Here is a 12,767-nt window from a genome sequence, read left to right on the forward strand (position 1 = left end):
TTGAAACTGCTGACATTGTATTCAACACTCTATTCCTAGGGCCTTAGCCCTCTGCCTGAAATGGAGCAAGCTTTCCACAAATATTTGCTGATTAGCCGCCCGTTGAGTTTCCTGTCCTTGCAATGAGGAGTTTGCACACGATCATGGTAAGCCTTTCTTCTCACCAGCTACAAAATGCTACCTACCCATGGCATGCGGTAGGGAAGGTATTAACTTTTTTTGTTTTAATTTAAAAATGAGACCCAACTTTAAAAAGATGAAACTGGCTTTCTTGTGTCTCATACACTAGGTGTGAAAGGCACTTGCAAAACAAGAATTCAAAAAATGTTCTAAGTAATAGCAGTTCTGAGTAACATCACCACAAAAACATGTGTGGTCTCTCAAAGTGGCTACTTTGTAAAAGTTAACCTCAATAGATATATTCTTGAACATTTATATTAAAAAAGGAAAGAGTGGCTGGGCACAGTAGCTCACGCCTGTAATCTCAGCACTTTGGAGACAGAGGCAGGTGAATCACAAGGTCAGGAGTTCGAGACCAGCCTGGTCAACATGGTGAAACCCTGTCTCTACTAAAAATACAAAAATTAGCTGGGCATGGTGGCTCACATCTGTAATTCCGGCTACTCAGGAGGCTGAGGCAGAGAATTACTTGAACCTGGGAGGTGGAGGTTGCAGTGAGCCGAGATCGCACCACTGCACTCCACCTGGGCGAGAGGACTCCATCTCAAAAACAAAAAAAAAGCGGGGTGGAGGGAAGAGTCCCATGACTTTGTAGGCTCATGGAGACAAAGAATGTTCACCAGGACCCCAGCCTGTGCCAAGCACTGCTGAGCCCATCACAATGGAAAGAAGCTTTCCTGTCAAGAGGACTCAGCTACAGAAGGCACCAAATGTGGTGGGAGGGGCCTGCTAATTAGACCAAGGCAGTCACACATCAGCAGGTAAAACAGAGACAAGAGGAGGTGGGGCTGGGCTGGGCTGAATCTTGGATGAATCAAGTCTTCCCATAGGGCAGGATATCCTGTCTAAAACAAGAGCCTTGGTTAAAACCCCTATAAAAGGTTCTCATCACACTGACCTGGTACTCCTCACACTACTTAACAGCCACTTGTTTCATCCCACCTGGGCATTAGGTAAGTCCCCTCATAAGAAACCTCTTTCTCATTCTCAGTGTCTTGGGGATCTGAGCTCATAAAACTGAGGCTGTCAGGTATGGGCTATGCGTCCTTCAGATCTAGCTGTGGGCATTGGGCAAACCAACGCTAACGTTGGGAAACATGCTCTCCTAAAGCAATCCAACTTTCTCTTCCTCCCTGAGGCTGGCCTGGCATCAGCTCCTGTCACTGGGAAACTGTGTGGGCAGCTGCTATGGGGCCACCCATGGGCCTTCCTGGATCAGCAAAGGTTTCTTGTTTCTAAGGCTCTGGAAGCTTCTTTGCAGTGCTGAGAGTCTGTGGGATCAGAATCAGTTTACTTATACCAACCTAGAACAATAAGATCAAACTGTGTCATGAATGAAGGAGCTTACATGATTCCCCTCTCCTACACCAAGGTGATATTTAGGCAAAATATTTGTAGATTTATTCTAAGGAATCTAAAATGTAACTAAAATGTCATCTTACTATTTTTATTATCTAAAGTTCAGTGGTTAAAGTTGGCTACATGGTTATAAAAAAAGAAAGATATTTTTCATCTATGTTGAGGAAAAATATTCCCAGTTTTTTACCTTGATGAAAAGTTTGCCTGAAATTGTTGGTTATCAGATCCGAGAAAGGGTTTCTCCTGAACAACCCACTTTTTGCTGTAACCTACTGAGTCCTCATGGCCACACTGATCTGCTTTTTCTAGAACTCAAGTCTCCTTCCTTCCTTTTTTCTCTTTCTTCTCCTACCTATATCTGCCTTGTCCCATCCTCGCTTTGGGTTTCCAGCTGCTGTACGCTGCATCTCTCCTTGCATTTGAGACTTGTCATCTTTGATACCATCTCCTTTGGGTCTCTCCAAGGCTTCTGCTTAATGAATGTTCAAGTTTCTTTTCCTCTTGTTCATGTAGCCAAACCCAGGCCCCACCTCAACCTACCTCCAGACTTCTGGCTAATGAAAAAGAAAAGCTTTCCCTTTGATTAAGAAGCAACTCGTAGGTCACCAGAAATCTGGGCCTAATGGAGCCACATGCCTGTTGGGCAAGCTGACTTTTCTGATAAGTCCCAAGGCTGTGGACAGAAGTGACAGTCAGAGAAACTTGGGCCTTCAGAACTGGAAGGCCTCCCACCCAAAGAAGGTTCCCCCTCCTGAGCATTCCCAGCAGGTGGTAGCCCAGCTTCTTCCCACTTTCCCAGAAAAAAAAAACAAGAAAGGAGGGTTGTGTCCCTGGAATTCCTGCTTGGCTCCCATCCAAGACAGGGGTTGACTGACATGTGTATTTACTTCCTCTCTTGGTGTTCCCAGTGGGACCCTAACACCTTGTGATGAGCAAATAAATCCTGTCCACAGGGTACATTCTAGAAAGCCCATTGCACTTGGCTTAAGGAGAGATGGATTCTAGGATTTCTTTGCTCCTTAAAAATTGTATGGCTTAACTTCTCTGAGCCTGTTTCCTCACCTATTAAAAAAAGTGGAAATAATAAGGATTAGAGGAGATGTTCCACAGGCAAGTGCCTTGTGAGCAGTAGAGTGATTATATAAGTGTACAAAAATTATATGTGTGTATATGTGTATAATAGCATAATAATTATATTTAATAAGGAGCACTTAATATAAGCCAGGCATCTGCCAAATGCTTTTTATGAATTATGTCTTTAAATCTTCACAATAATCCTATAGAGTACTAATATCACCTTCATTTACAATGAGTAAACGGAGGCATGGAGAGGCAAAGCAACTTGTCCCAGCTCACACCATATGTAGGTGATGGGGCCAGCATTTAATTGTGACTCAGGAACCTGCCTCCATCCTGTGTGTTCCTCCTTCCCACACATAAGATGTATTACATAGGAAAGGACAAAGGAAGACCAAAAACAGCTGAACATGCAAGGAAAGACCTAGCAGCAGACGTGCTCTAAAGGAAACAGCTGAGCTTGATTATGGAGCCTCCAAGGGGATTTTTCATCTTGTCCAGGTTGACTTCAAAGATGCCTCAGTTACTGAGAAACATTAATGGGATCATCGAGGCCTTCAGGCGCTACGCAAGGACGGAGGGCAGCTGCACAGCGCTCACCCGAGGGGAGCTGAAAAGACTCTTGGAGCAAGAGTTTGCCGATGTGATTGTGGTACGGTGTGCTGAACTGGGTGGAGAAGGGACATAGCAGGAAAGTGAAACCTTGTTTGCCTGCAGAGGCCTTGCCTGGGGAATTTGAGGAGGCAGCAGATAAACCCAGGCCTGCCAGGACAGATGGCAACTGTGCAGGCAGAATAAAAGGTGAAAGAACCAGAGATGGTCATGGGAGTTGGCAAGTCCTGGCTCTTTAGATTAAAACCTTGGTTTTAATTAATTCTAACTTAAAGACAAGGTAAAGGGGCTCTAAAAGAACAACTCAGAGAGGAGCATAGCCTTGGAATATTTCAAAATGAAAATAATTGCTGCTTTCTGCTGCCTCTTAAATTTGGTATCGTAAATATTTCCCACGTCTATCTGAAATGTAATCATCCATTCATAGGCATTCATTAGAAGCATAGCTCTGGGCTTGCACAAAGCAGTTACCCAAAATATTAGCAGACTGATCACATGAGAAACGAAATTTTGAAGAGCAGGTTGTTAAAAGCTAGGGGGAGACTTCGGGGCCCCACCCCTCCTGACAAACCGGAACCAAGGCCTGATGCACCTTCCTGTCTTTGGTTTGCATCTAAAGCAACTGGGATGATGATGGCCTTGGGGACAAGGAAGTATGGGCACAGAAGTATGCTGCGTCCACATGCTCAGGGCAGCCCTATAGGCCCACTGCATCCCTCCCTCTTTATCGTGGGAAAACATCTGGGCCTCAGTGAGGAGAGCACAGAATTCCCATGGGGCTGTGTTCCCAACCTGCTGCTCTTTGTGCTGGGCCTGCTGAAGAGACTAAGGCCTCAGTGCCAGGGGCAAGATGCCAGGGGCAGCTCAGACAGTCAACCTGAGAGCCCAAAAAGTTGCATTGTGAATTCAATAATTTATTAACTCTTCAATAAACCTTTATCTAATTTTTCTGCAGCGCAGAAATTGTGCCAAATAGAGGCTACAAAACAAAAAACGCTCCCTATACTTGAGGGAGAGAGACAGGACTAAAAAAATAAAAAATAAAGGCAACTAAGTCTTGCTGCTGCTGTAGCCGTACGTGTGTGGAGTGTGGGGTCTGTGGCAGGGGAAGCTGGCAGCAGCGTGGAAGGGGCCTGTCCACGTCCTCCTCAGGGGAGGGCTGCTGACTCCACCTCATCTTCTCCTCAGAAACCCCACGATCCAGCCACTGTGGACGAGGTCCTGCGTCTGCTGGATGAAGACCACACAGGGACTGTGGAATTCAAGGAATTCCTGGTCTTGGTGTTTAAAGTCGCCCAGGCCTGTTTCAAGACACTGAGCGAGAGTCCTGAGGGAGCCTGCAGCTCTCAAGAGTCTGGAAGCCTCCATTCTGGGGCCTGGCAGGAGCTGAGTGAAGGACAGAGAAGTGGCACTGAAGTGGGAAGGGCAGGGAAAGGGCAGCATTATGAGGGGAGCAGCCATGGACAGAGCAAGCAGCCTTCCAGAGGGCAGAGCAGGCCTGGGGCTCAGACCCAGGGTCAGGCCACTGGCTCTGCGTGGGTCAGCAGCTATGACAGGCAAGCTGAGTCCCAGAGCCAGGAGAGAACAAGTCCGCAGATACAATGCTCTGGGCACACAGAGCAGACCCAGAGAGCTGGAGAAGGCAAGAGGCATCAGACCACACAGATGAGGCCAGAGAGAGAGCCACAGACCAGGGAACAGGACAGAGCCCACCAGACCAGTGAGACTGTGACTGGATCTGGAACTCAGACCCAGGCAGGTGCCACCCAGACTGTGGAGCAGGACAGCAGCCACCAGACAGGAAGAACCAGCACCCAGACACAGGGGTCCACCAATGGCCAGAACAGTGGGACTGAGATCCACGGTCAAGGCAGGAGCCAGACCAGCCAGGCTGTGACAGGACATGCTCAGATACAGGCAGGGACACACACCCAGACACCCACCCAGACCGTGGAGCAGGACAGCGGCCACCAGACAGAAAGCACCAGCACCCAGACACAGGGGTCCACCAATGACCAGAACAGGGGGACTGAGATCCAAGGTCAAGGCGGGAGCCAGACCAGCCAGGCTGTGGCAGGAGGACATGCTCAGACACAGGCAGGGTCACACACCCAGACTGTGGAGCAGGATAGAAGCCAAACTGTAAGCCACGGAGGGGCTGGAGAACAGGGGCAGACCCAGACGCAGCCAGGTAGTGGTCAAAAATGGACACAAGTGAGCAACCCTGAGGCAGGAGAGACAGTACCAGGAGGACAGGCCCAGACTGGGGCAAGCACTGAGTCAGGAAGGCAGGAGTGGAGCAGCACTCACCCAAGGCACAATGTGACAGAAGGGCAGGGAGACATACAGCCCACTGTGGTTGGTGAGGAATGGGTTGATGACCACTCAAGGGAGACAGCAATCTTCAGGCTGGACCAGGGCAACTTGCATACCAGTGTTTCCTCAGCACAGGGCCAGGATGCAGCCCAGCCAGAAGAGAAGCAAGGCATCACAGCTAGGGAGCTGTATTCCTACTTGAGAAGCAACAAGCCATGACTCCCTCGACTCCAATGTCCAGTACTGGAAGAAGACAGCTGAAGAGAGTTTGGCTTGTCCTGCATGACCAGTCCAGTGGGCGCATCCCTGGACATCAACTCTTTATTACGCAGCTTCCCTTTTAGGTCTTTCTCAATGAGATCATTTCTGCAAGGAGCTTTCTATCCTAAACTCCTCTCTTACCTGCTTTGCAGTGCAGACCCTCTCAGGAGCAGGAAGACGCAGAGCAAGTCACCCCTTTGTACTGAATTGTCCTCATCTTGTGGGGGTTTCAGGACTATTTTTATGTCTGACATCTGTCTATTGCCCAATCTACCCTAATGCATCAATAAAACCTTACGCAACTGGCCTCTGTGTCTCATTCAATCACCTTCTGTTGACATTACAGGCCAAGGGCTGTAGAGTTATGAGATGATGAACTGGACATAGTCCCTACCTTTGAAGAGCAACTAGTTGAGAAGATATTATATGAGATTCCTGCTATATATCATATTTAATACTTGGCAGAGATGGACCAGCTAAGGTTTCGTAGAAAAGGTGCTTTCTTTATGATGGCCCTGAAAGGACAATTAGTATTAGATAGGCAAAATTCTTCTTGGTCTTTCACTACCTCTAATTCTATAGTGTTAAACCTCTATTTACCTGTAAGGTCACACAGGAAAGCTGATTTAAGATTACCAAGAAATGGAAGAAGGTTCCCAGTGACTGTGAAGGGAAAGAGCGAGAAGGCTTGTGTTACCAGGTACTAAGCCAGGGGCCAGAATTTTGTGCTTCCCTTCCTACCTCCCCATCATTGTCAGCTCTGACCTCTCATGATGTCTCACCCACCAGATATAAACCATGTTATGGGGTAGAGACTATCAATTCTGGTTTATTATAAGAGTGACCAGAAGAACAGTTTTTAAAATAAAGATTTATAGGGCAGGCACAGTGGCTCACACCTGTAATCCCAGCCCTTTGGGAGACCGAGGTGGGCGGATCACCTGAGGCCAGAAGTTCAAGACCAGCCTGGCCAACATGGTGAAACCCCGTCTCTACTAAAAATACAAAAATTAGCCAGGCGTGGTGGTGGGTGCCTATAGTCCTAGCTACTCAGGAGGCTGAGGCAGGAGAATCTCCTGAACCCCAGAGGTGGAGGTTGTAGTGAGCCGAGATCGCACCACTGCACTCCAGCCTGGGCAACAGAGCAAGACTCCATCTCAAAAAAAAAAAAAAAAAAAGATGTATAAACCTAACCCTACAGATGCTGGTTCTAAAGTTTGGAGCCAATTAATATTGTTTAGAAATTTATTGGGGGTCTTGTGCTTTTGTCAGTAGAGAAGACTAGATACTCTGAAAGATTTCCCGAGACAAAATAACTAGATCCTGCGTAAAGCATTTTTTCCACTGCATTATTGGTTTACAGGAGGTAAGGGAAATCTCTAAGGAAAAAACAAAATGTGGAATAAACAACAGCCAAACAAAAACAAAATGTAGGCTAAATAACAACCTCCAAAGACGTCCACGACCTAATCTCGGAAACCTGTGACTATGTCACCTTATATGGCAAAATGGGACTGCACAGATGTGATTTAGTTAGGAATCTTGAGATAGGACGGGATGGGGTTATTCTGGATTATCTGGGTGAGTCCAATATAATCACAAGGTTCCTTACGAGAGTGAGATAAGAGGATCAAAGTCAATAAAAGGAAGTGTGGTGATGAAACCAGTGGCTGTGGCCATGTGCTATGAGCCAAAGAATGTGTGGAGAATAGAATCTGGAAAAGGCAAGACATTTTCTTCTAGAGCCTTCAAAAGTAACATAGCTCTTCTGCCACCTCGATTTTAGACTCCTGACCTTCAGGGCTGTAAGAGAATAAAATTTTTGTCATTTTAAGGCATTAAGTTTATGGTAAACTGTTACAGGAGTGATAGAAAACTAATATACCAAACAAAAATCTAGAGCTGGAGCCAGAGTAGTAAAGGGTAAATGTGTGAAAGGCAAGGTTGTTCTTCTGAGGACAAGTTGATTTTATATCTATTCACATTGGCTTGTAAGTACAAAGGCCAAAGAAAAACAGCAAAGAAAATGCAAAGACTCAGGGAATATTGCTCCCATAAGCCCGTTCTGGGGAATCTACTAGAGAATCAGCACACATACCTACACACTAAACCCTGAATCATAGAACTGTTTGGCATACAATCTGATGATGCACATTTAAATATATTTCACTGTAGAACTAAGACTACATAATATGGATAAAGGTGACAGAATAGCATTCCATGTTATATGCACTGAAAATTTAAATACAATACAGCTAACAAAAAAATGAAGGGAGAAAGAGAAAGCATACAGAAAGTAGAATGAGGTCCCTGATTGTCTTAATATAAGCATAGGCTTAGAAGGAGAAACTGGGAGTAAAAGGATATCACTTCACATTAGATACTGAGGAAAGAAGAAGGAAGGTAAGGTGAAAATTTCTAGAAAATTTTATTATTACTTAGAGTAGGAGGTGAATATGCCACTTATTAAAGCGAAGGGGGAATACAGAATACATATTACGTAAAGATATACTATAAGATGACAACACAAATACGAACCTTCCTCAACACCAAAAGACATTCTAGAAAAAAGCAAATAACACAGACAACAGAGTGGATGATGTTATTTATGTAAAAGATATATATTTTCATAAATAGGATACAAAAGAGTGTGATAGACTGAGGTCAAGCATATTTATAATAATAATGTCAAGAGCTTAACTCACTACTAGATGAACAAGTTGGCTTATTAGCTCTATACAAGTCTATGCTCCTTACAGGAGGTATGCAAATCAAAGAGAGTCAGAAAACAATTTGTAAATGAGGTGGTTGAGTTAATATATATCAGGAAAATGCAGGTTAAAACAAAATTTAGAAATCTGGAATCATGATGTTGATCCCGGATTAGATCAAAAAGCATTAAATAAGACTAAGAAGGATGCTTTAAAATGCTAAATGCTATAATTTCACAATGAAGATGTAATGGTTTTTAGTATCTATGCATTCAATAATGTAGCACAACTCTGATGATGCAGAAACTATAAGAGATACAAGGAAAAACTTAAAGAAAATAACATAGTAATAATAGGGCACTTTAATCACCTCTCTCAGCTCAAGACAGTAAGTGTAGAGAAGAAACAGTGCATTAAATAAAATACAAAGAACTCTACAGACGTATAGTCCAGCAATGTATTAACCTAACAAGAAAAGACTATACCTTCTACACATGAAATATTCAATATCAGGTCACAAAGAAAACTTCAACGCATTACTCAAAACTAGAAATAGGCCCAGGTGTCGTGGCTCACGCCTGTAATCCCAGCACTTTGGGAGGCTGAGGCAGACAGATCGTTTGAGCTCAGGAGTTCAAGACCAGCCTGGGCAACATAATGAGATCCCATTTCAACAAAAAGAAAAATACAAAAATTATCTGGGCATGGTGGCACATGCCTGTAGTCCCAGATACTCAGGAGGCTAAGGAAGGAGGATCACTTGATCCCAGGAGGCAGAGGTTGCAGTGAGCTGAGATTGTGCCACTGCATTCCAGCCTAGATGACAGACGGAGACCCTGTCTCAATAATAATAACAATAATAATAATAATAATAATAGAATTATTTATTTATTGCTTTTTCTTTTCTTTCTTTTCTTCCTTCCTTTCTCTCTCTTCCTTCCTTCCTTCCTTTCTCTCTTTCTTTCTTTCTTTCTTTCTCTCTCTCTCTTTCTGCCTCTCTCTTGCTCTCTCTCCTCTTCTCTCTCTCTCTCTCTCTTTCTTTTCGAGACAGGGTCTCACTCTGTCACCCAGGCTGGAGTGCAGTGGCATGATCTCAGCTCACTGCTGCCTCCAGCTCCCAGGTTCAAGCAATTCTCCTGCCTCAGCCTCCCGAGTAGCTGGGATTACAGGCCCTTGCCACCATACCTGGTTAATTTGTATTTTTTGTAGAGGGGGGTTTTTGTCATGTTTCCCAGGCTGGTCTCAAACTCCTGAGCTCAAGTGATCCACCTTCCTGAGCCTCCCAAAGTGCTGGGATTACAGGCATGAACCATTGTCCCTGGTCACAAATATCATTCTTAAAGGAACATGTAATAGTGATGGCTTTTGCCAAACTTGTGTTGTTGTTGTTGTCTTTGGAAATTAACAATATATATGTAAACACACACACACATTATTTTAAAACTCTTGAATAAAAGGAACTGAATGTAAAATGAAATTGTAGAATTTTTGGAAAATGATAATTAAACTAGACATATAAGGATCTGTAGAACACAGCTACATGAATTCGCCATAAAAATTAATAAAAGTATAAGTTAACAACTAAAACAGAAAAGCAGTCAACAAGTAAATAAGTAAGTAAATGAATAAATAATCCCCCCCTTTTTTTTTTTAGGAATCAACGTGTAGAAAAACCAACCTAATTTTGAAAAGAGTGTAAAAGGTGGGGTAAGAAGGCACAAACACACAAAATAAGAAATAAGAATAGGCAAAAGATACAAACAGCTCACAAAATATACAAATGATGCTTAAATATATGAAAAGATGCTAAAGTTGTTTGTAATACCAGAAGCATAAACCAAAAGTATACTGAGATATGATTCTCACTATCAGCCTGACAAAAATTTGCAAGTTTGAGAAGAGATGATGATGAGGCTGGGGAGAAGCAAGCATTTTCACACCTTCTGGTGGGAATGCAAAATGAGACAGCCTCAATGGAGAGGAATTTGGTACAATTCAGCAATACTACATGTGCCTGTCTTGTTCCTGCTGTTTCTTTGGTGTCTGAAGTAGTGCCTAGCATTCAATAATTATTTGTTAAAGGAATTGGATGTCCTAATCTTTCCTGTCACATACATAAATTAACATAATCCCTACACAGACATGTGACTATGGAAACATAGACATAATCAAGCTCATAGCAAATAACAAAATGGAGTTTCTTTAGTGTTGTCAAAAAGTTATGCAGTTAGAAAGAAAGAGGCAGAGATAGGACTAAACCCAGGTCCTCGGACTGTCAACTCAGTGTCAAGTCAAACCTCACAGAGAAGAAAGGGCACCAGAGTGTATGAAGATCCATCCAAAGGGGCTGGGGAGGAAGCCATAGAAAGTGGTCCTTCCACTTCTCACCTCCAGCCTTAACAGGAAGTCTGGCCATGAAAATATGGAGAAGACACCATCTCAGCATCCATGTTCCGAGGACCTTGCAGGAATAGGAAGGTTATGAGTGACCATTCCTTTCAACAGTTAGGGTTTGGCAAATGTGTCTATGACTCAGAAAGGATGTTCTCTCAAAGCAGTTCAGAGTCCAGAGGCCTAAGAGAGGGGCCCTAAACCCCTGTGACCAGAAGGCATTCACGTAACATTCAAGGCAACTAGGCTGCTCCATCTCAGGCCCACGCCCTCCGTCTCCTGTAGGGACTTACCGCCCATCCTTGACTTTTAAAGTTTGCACATAGAGGCTTCTTTCAAAAAATGTGCATGCTATTTTAGAGACAAGAGGGAAAATTTGTGGAAAATACAGAGACTTGATGGGAATGAAGTATGTTTACACTTTCTGAGACAGACTCTATTTTTTTCAAAGGATAGAGAAATCATCCTTCCAAATCATATCAAACACATTGAAATGTACACACAGGCCACTTAAATACAATTTTTGCTGAAAATTTTTTGAAAAAAAATTTTATAGTTTTGTTTTTGGAATTAGGACATAAGTTGTACCTTTGCCTCATTTTAGCTATGACTTCTTTGCAGTTGCAAAGAAGATTTTTGCAGTTGCAAAGAAGTTGCAAAGCACATTTTTGAAAATATATATATATTAAAATTGCTTAACAGGTAAGAATTTTTTATTAATACTAAATTTAACAATAAATGAGATTCACAAAGCTTTATATCTAGACATTTAAATTTAAATGTTTATAGATTTCCTTTGCACATTTATTTTGGATCTGACACACAGGTATACCTATGGAAAGACATCTATTTATTTTATTTTATTTTATTTTTGTAGACAAGAAAATCTTTTATTTTAAACCACAAATTGTCAGCAGGTGGTCATAACTATCCATGTTTTATTAAAATCACGTAAAACCTAGGTTCAAAAGCACCGCTGATTATTGCTCTAGAAAAACTGCATGAAAAACTCAAATATGCACAGTAAAAACACCACAGTATACACAGTACTAAATTTTAAAGCAAGTGCGTGGAACGCTGAATCCATCTTACACACAGCTTCCAATATTCAACTGATATTTGTTTTACTTGAGGATGATGGAAATTTCCAAAAAGCATGATTATGAGAGGGTAAAATGTTGATCCTTACATATTTTTGCATGCCAACTAGTAGAGTCCTAAAAAATTAACATTTAGAAAATAGTAGAAACAGTTTTTAAAAGTTGACCCAAGAGATACATAAAATTAACCCCAGTTTTTCATGGCAATTTATTCTCCCTGGTTAACTACAGATTCAGTTTTCTGTGCCTCTTCAGCTTTAGTTTCATCATTTTCAGATGGTGCAGTCCTTCCTTTCCAGCTTCCTGCTTTTCCTTTCTTCCCTTTAGCACCTCTGCTAACCTTTGCTCCAGGTTCTTTCTCAGCAGATGTTTTCCTTTGTTTGGGTGCAGGTTTTGGTGGAGGAGGTTTTACTGACCATCTGGGAGACCATCTTGTGGGCTCCTGTTTAGTTACTTTGGAGCCATCTTCGCCCTCTGTATTCTCTGAAGACTTTCTCTTCTGCATAGTGGCTATGTCAGTGCAGCAAAAAGTAAAGCAACGGGGTGGAACTGCTGGCGCTGCCTCTGGATGCTGCCTCTGCCACTGCAGCTGCTCATGCACAGGGCACAGCACAGCCCCTATCTATTTATGTTTGATTCAAATATTTTTGTTGGCTCTTGCAGAGCTCATAAGTCCCAGTCACATTGGATTGGTTGTAGTGTGTAAAATGGCCCTGTCCTCAGGGACACTCAGGGCTGAAGCCTCGCTTCAAAGGCCCAG

The 12,767-nt window shown here is 43.2% G+C and overlaps 1 protein-coding gene and 1 pseudogene across 1 annotated transcript; one reads left to right on the plus strand and one right to left on the minus strand.

Moving 5' to 3' along the window:
• Positions 1-3,130: 3,130 nt before the first annotated feature.
• Positions 3,131-6,111, plus strand: LOC105497882 (cornulin). The gene is made up of 2 exons (XM_071085221.1): positions 3,131-3,268; positions 4,417-6,111. The coding sequence occupies exons 1-2, from the start codon at positions 3,131-3,133 to the stop codon at positions 5,761-5,763; spliced, it is 1,485 nt and encodes a 494-aa protein (XP_070941322.1). The 3' UTR covers positions 5,764-6,111.
• A 5,754-nt stretch (positions 6,112-11,865) lies between these two features.
• LOC105497881 (high mobility group nucleosome-binding domain-containing protein 3 pseudogene) lies at positions 11,866-12,558 on the minus strand (annotated as a pseudogene).
• Positions 12,559-12,767: the final 209 nt, after the last annotated feature.

Source organism: Macaca nemestrina, chromosome 1 (genome assembly GCF_043159975.1).
Source record: "Macaca nemestrina isolate mMacNem1 chromosome 1, mMacNem.hap1, whole genome shotgun sequence".
Classification (NCBI taxonomy): domain Eukaryota; kingdom Metazoa; phylum Chordata; class Mammalia; order Primates; family Cercopithecidae; genus Macaca; species Macaca nemestrina.

Coding starts and splice junctions, on each gene's coding strand:
- LOC105497882 (XM_071085221.1), top strand. CDS start 3,131: ATGCCTCAGTTACTGAGAAACATTAATGGGATCATCGAGGCCTTCAGG. Junction 3,269..4,416: donor AGTTTGCCGATGTGATTGTG/GTACGGTGTGCT, acceptor TCTTCTCCTCAG/AAACCCCACGATCCAGCCAC.